Below are 6,357 nucleotides of genomic sequence, written 5' to 3'. Positions count from 1 at the left end.
TCTAAAATCTCAAATTATAACTTTAAACCATCAAAATACCTCTTTTTTTATTCGTTATTTTAGACATCTCTACTTAATATATTACCCTTAATGAAATAATCTACAACATAAACCCCTCAATCTTTAAAATAACTATACTATCTCTTTTACTTAATATGAATTAAGTTTACATTTATCACCATTGTTGTCACCACCATCATCCCGCGCTGCTACCAGTATCGCCTCGTATTACGAGGACATATGACTTGTATATATAAATAATAAATGTAATAATAATCTGAAAATTAAATGCTATTATCACCTGAACATTAGTTTTTGTGGGTCAAAATGTATATTAAGAGGAACGTACATTACAAAAAAGAATTATTTAAATAAACATCTATGTCGACACTAGTAAGATGAATACATAGACATATTGCAATAGTTTTTATTTGTAACTAAAACTAGAGCCAAAGTGCAACTAGGCCCATTCTGGTCAATGAAAGACGACACATGCATACAACCAAAAACCTGATATATCATACGTATAAATCTTATATCTCGGTGTTAATTAAAGTTTTTTAACAGTAGTATAATTGGTGTGATGACTAACATAAAAATGAGTCATTTAGACTTGGTCTCTGGTGAGCTGGTGGTGGGGAACGATTTTTTAAGCCTGTGTGACTCTGTTGGCACTTTGACACTGGTGGCCAAACCCAGGGCTTCAAGGAAGCATATGATGTACCACGAAATGTCGATCTGCCACCACTCTAACCCATGTCGAGCTGAGAACTCGAATGCGTGGTGATTGTTATGCCATCCTTCTCCGAAAGTAAGCACTGCCACCCACCTATATATAATCCAAGATAGATGGGCTAATTAGGCCAAATGTACATAATCAATTAAATTCAGTAGTTTCAACTAATTAATTACGTTACCGTAATTAGTAATGATTTCTGAAACATACCAGTTGTTCTTGGAGAGATCACCAGTGTTCCATGCTTGGTATCCCCAAATGTGACAAGCCGAATTAACGAGAAACGTTAGATGGTACACCCATACTGTCCTAACACCCTGCGTACGTACACCAATTAAGTTAAGTAGATACAAAATCAACAATATTACAGTATAACAAATTTAAACAAATTCATACTTTCTATAGTACCATTCCAATAACGATAATGTTCATAACTTAATTGAATGGTGTCAACATGTCATCAATCAATCTTAATACTAATATATAGCTTTAACAATAACATATTATTACATGCTTCAAAATGATACGTTTTTTCTCTATGGAAAAACTAATTAAGTATATATTCTACTATCCCATCTTCAGATATAAAAGATGGGAATCACCAAAAAATAGGAAAAATGGAAATCACCAAAATAGGCTTACTGATAAATAAAAAAAAATAAAAAAACAGGGCCAGAGTCAAAAACCAAGATATGTCAAACAACAAATTGCATATAATAATGTAATATAATATGAGTATTTGATAGTACCTATCTGATATCATTTATCAATGCCAAAAGAATTTAATTTATTCTTAAATTTCAAAAGTGCCATATATATTCATCACTTCGGTTTGGAATGATATGATCAACATTCTATTTATCATATTGTTCACCGTATGTCCATATCCTTTATTCAGATGATAAATTGTTTATACATAAATGGAATATATACATTAAAAGTAATATACAAAACAACCGGATAAAACCACAAGCAAGGTTGTCTAGTATTCAAGAGTCATGATATCATCATAAAAAGTCTTTCGATGTACCAAATTAAGGTGGTCAGGAAAAAAGTTTGGAAATAGTCACGAATATATCCAATTAGATTGTGTATATCTGATTCGATAACTTGTCCGGCTAAATAGCCTGAATAAGAAAAGCCTTATTCGTCTATTTGTTAAAGCCTTAGTTTACAAAACAAGAAGATAACTACAAATGCATAAAAATATCTAAAAGTTATTTAATCATATACTTAAAAAACAAAAGCACCGTTGTTTCAAAATTGTCCAAATATGGCAAAAGACTTATATTCCCGGCCCATTCCATACCCATGTGGTCTCTTTCATCCATATTCGTCTTTTTGCTACCGTTAAAATATGAACACTACTTTAAGAAAACTAAGTTATTCAAATGAAAATATCATAATAATCATGACTAGGAATCCATTAATTCAAATATAAAAAAGAAAACAATAAATAAAGATCAATCAAGAAAGTAATCATACCAGGCCCCAGACGAGGTACGAAAATCCACCCCAAGCATACAAGAGAGCACCGCATCCAAGCACATGAAATTCATATGTTTTTCTAATAAACATATAGAACGCCTGCTTTTTTAAATCCTCCACATTTTTACGTTCCTTATACTGCATCAAAACAATTAGTACAATCCAATTTTCTCATCAGTTTATTATATAAATATAGCTTAAAGTCGTGATAAGCACACCACACAACTTTTTGATATACACATCATATTCATGCATTGACATGTTTGTATAGGCCATGATAAACCATGTACATTGTACGGATGAAGATCTATTCGTAAAACCAAAAAATGACAAGTCTATTTTTTTTAATGGTCTATCTTTTATACTTTTGAGGCATGTTATAAATTACTACTCGTATATGTTAACACAATTTGTACCGTCAAAAACTTAAAAATATATACTTAACGAAGTATCTGCATTGTTATTATATATTAATAAAAAGTTATGATACATATATCCCATTCTTTTTTATATACCTGGCAAAAGTAGTACTTACAGTACAATCCAAATGTAGGGGTTTTTTAAAATTGTTTAGCACGTGAGATTCAGATACAAGGATTATATCAACTAAATATCTACAGAACCCGTAGAAGAATTATATATAAGTTAAAATACAAGCGAATCTAAATCTATACAACGTACCTTTTCAAGGATATATCCGCTGTCAAAAAGCCAACCCATATGACTAAACCAAAAGCCATTGATCGGAGAGTGCGCATCTTTTTCTGAGTCGACAAACTGATGATGATATCTATGCATGCTCACCCAAAATATCGGATCTCTCTACATCATTATAATTATATATATAGATATATTTAATATTAATACTTTTAACAAAATATATTCTTTACAATGAATACGTCGACGACCTAAAGCATGAATAATCTAAAAAGGCAATATACATGCCTAATCAGATCTATTTATATATATATATATATAAAAAAAAAAAATTCATTAAAAAAAAAAAAAAAAACCGAACCTGAGCGGCCAACACCCCAAAGTAAGCAAAGGTGTACTCTAGCACTTTAGGAAGTTTAAGACTATGATGAGCTAAAATACGATGATAAGCTAGTGTGACACCCAACGTTCCCGTTAACAAATAACCAACAAACGCAAGCCAAAAAGCATCCCAAGAAAATGTAAATGGTGCAAAGAGTGCCAAAAAATGAACCAACACAATCCATATCAAAACTTGTATATCTATCCTTCGCCAATTACGTTTCAAAAAATGGTTTCTAGTCCCTGTCACCACCACATCTGAAAATGGTATCTTCCGGTGATCGGAATTTTTAACAACACCGTCGGATTCGGCAACTGAGACTAACAAGTTTCTCATTATTATTTTAGTATTGTCGTTGTTATGTTATTGTTACTTTAATTTAATTTTTTTTGTTATTCTGTGACAAGTTGTTATTGTGCGGTTCTTATGGTGGTATATATAGCGAGATTTCAGGTTCGGTGGGGTTGATTTTGTAATTAGTTATATTTAACCTTGAGGTATAGTTTGCTTTACAATTAGCACCCCTCGACCCAGCTGGTTAACTTTGTTGATTTACGAAAGTATCCTTGATCCGAATATTTATAGAGATCCGTTGGGAAAATGTGGTTTATTTAACAAATTGATCGAATATTAACTAATTGTCAGAATTTTCTTGTAATGATCTGATTTACACGTTATGATTTACTTTATGCATGTTAATTAATAAAAATAATATATAATGAATAATATAATTTAAACATCTTGAAAATAAATATCTATCTACTTATCAACATATATGCTTATTCCATATTAAACATCTAAAATTATAATTATTACTGTATTATACTCGTATATGCTAGTATATATATAAAACAATTGTATATGAAGAAATTATTGATGGTTTTGATATTATAAATATCATAATTTAAATATTGATTTTTTTTTCTTCTTGAACCGAGTATATCTTATTTTTGAATTAAAAGAATGAGATATAAACAATTATACGATATTACCGCCGTAAGTTGTTGACTCGAAAGGATGACACACTTGCCCCCCTCAACACCTTCGTGCATGAGACTTAGTGACCGACCGTAGGTTCCTATGACAAGGCAAAAGAAACTTTCCAGGGATACAATAATAATAAAATATTTTCGTGATAAAATAATGCTAAATCATAAAATTTACTAATTTTGGCAAAAAAAAAAAAAAACTATAAATCATTCTTAAACTAGCAAACGTCAATAATCTAAAAACCAACGGGCTTCTATCTCCAATGTTTAGAATGTTTTTAGTCCTTTTTTAACTTCATATCATATTTTTATAAATTTTTAAATCTTTATGCATCTTTTAAATCTTTTAATTTCACCTCTAATTATACAAACATCCATACATATATATTTTTATTTAATATACAAACAAAAAACGAATATTGTGGATATCCTAAAAATTTCTAAAAACATGTCTTTAACTATGGACAAATATCATATGGACAATCAAGAACGAATATGTTTCCACACTATGAACAAGGAAAAACAAGTAAAGATATGAAAGGATGTGTAAAAATATCTCCATTGGAGATATCCTTAGTTGGTTTTTTCTTCTTTTGTAGTCCATTCGGATATATTAGTTATCTTTGGAATGATGCCAGTAGGAGTTCAAACACTTGGTTGAACTTTTCTTATTAAAGAGAGGTCGGGCTCCTAATTAACTTCAGTAATTTAACGAGATAGGACTAGAAACTTGGCGTTTGTGTTTCAACATTGCTTTATGCCAGAAATATTTAAATGATGAAGTTTGTGTATGAGCATGTTTGGAATCCCTAATTAGGTAATGTTTATGATTTCACATATATACGATTTGTCGTATATGTGAACTAGTGTGACACTTAGCCATATTAATTACTTGTACGGAGTTGTTTTTGATAAAAACTAAGCTAACGAGAGTAAACTCTTTTTACCGGAAAAAAAAACATTTTTATAGAAGACGACAACAACAATAACAGGTATCAATGCCGTCAAAGTTTGATATATATGATAGATTATAAGTAGAGAGTCATACCTTTATTGTGAATAATTAAAAAGACTATTTCGGGCGGGGTGGGGGGGGGTGGGAATCTAATAAATAACACTTAACTTACGGTATAAAATGTAGATGAATTTTAGGAAAAAAACAATGATACAAGTAAGAAAAAAGTTGTGCGCTATTATATACGAAATTACATCTACCGTTGACGTGCAAGTCACGTGGAGGTGTTTTGACGGTCAGCTTACGGTGTTTGGGTCTAGGTATGTCCGAGTGAAATTTTGAAAACGTTGGGTATGATCCGCGTAATAACTAAAGGTAAAGTGTGAATCCAACAATATCAAGTAAACGTTAGAAACCATTTAAGTAATTAACTCTTTAAAATATCTTTACTAACCCTTCATATCAATTATTGTTATATCAGTTATCTACACCAATTAACATTATCACAACCACTAACATTCGCCATCGTATCACTACTACCAATCACTACCATCACCATCAGTCATTGTTGTTACATCACACAGATACCGTTAAGTGTCTTTGTAAATAAAAATGATTTCAACATTAAACTCTTTAATGTCTATATTGTTATATAATAACACTAGTAATGATATTTTGTCTTAGTGACAATATCTATGTTGAAAATTATGGATGAGTCTTTATATATCTATATTATACTATATATATATAAAAAAATCATTCATGTTTAAAATTACATGTGGGGAATTGTGTATAATGTCCTTAAAATATTAAATTACATTATCAGTCATTTATTTTTTAAAATATCTCCATAAACATTTATTTAACTTATTGCTCGTATTAATTTATAAATTAAAAAAGGACATGTGTTAAATAAAGAATATATCAAATATTATTTAAACAATATTTTAATCCTGTTTTAATTTATTGATAGGTATATACACAATAATCCAAAATAGAAATAAAACTCACAAATCTGTTACTTCTTGGATCGATCTAAAATCATGATAAATCAATGTTTCTATAATCAGATACACAAATATTGTTACACGTATCTTAAAAGCAATATTAATGTTTATTTTATAATAATGCAAGCAAAGTGACTTTTATC

General features: G+C 29.9%; 1 protein-coding gene across 1 annotated transcript; it reads right to left on the bottom strand.

Moving 5' to 3' along the window:
• Positions 1-312: 312 nt before the first annotated feature.
• Positions 313-3,657, bottom strand: LOC122587295 (palmitoyl-monogalactosyldiacylglycerol delta-7 desaturase, chloroplastic-like). The gene is made up of 5 exons (XM_043759421.1): positions 3,243-3,657; positions 2,906-3,046; positions 2,222-2,362; positions 947-1,053; positions 313-829 (listed from the first exon to the last, which is right to left on the bottom strand). Exons 1-5 carry the CDS (start codon positions 3,597-3,599, stop codon positions 604-606), a joined length of 972 nt encoding a protein of 323 aa, XP_043615356.1. The 5' UTR covers positions 3,600-3,657; the 3' UTR covers positions 313-603.
• Positions 3,658-6,357: the final 2,700 nt, after the last annotated feature.

The sequence above is a fragment of the Erigeron canadensis genome, chromosome 2, assembly GCF_010389155.1.
Source record: "Erigeron canadensis isolate Cc75 chromosome 2, C_canadensis_v1, whole genome shotgun sequence".
Lineage (NCBI taxonomy): Eukaryota > Viridiplantae > Streptophyta > Magnoliopsida > Asterales > Asteraceae > Erigeron > Erigeron canadensis.
The sequence above is the reverse complement of the archived record's forward strand: the minus strand, read 5'-3'. Positions and strand labels throughout refer to the sequence as shown.

Bases quoted from the DNA above. Each gene is read 5' to 3' on its own strand.
- LOC122587295 (XM_043759421.1), bottom strand. From the start codon at position 3,599: ATGAGAAACTTGTTAGTCTCAGTTGCCGAATCCGACGGTGTTGTTAAA. The intron at 3,047-3,242 runs GTTCGGTTTTTT...ATAATGATGTAG, and splicing joins TTGGGGTGTTGGCCGCTCAG to AGAGATCCGATATTTTGGGT. The intron at 830-946 runs GTATGTTTCAGA...GATTATATATAG, and splicing joins GATCTCTCCAAGAACAACTG to GTGGGTGGCAGTGCTTACTT.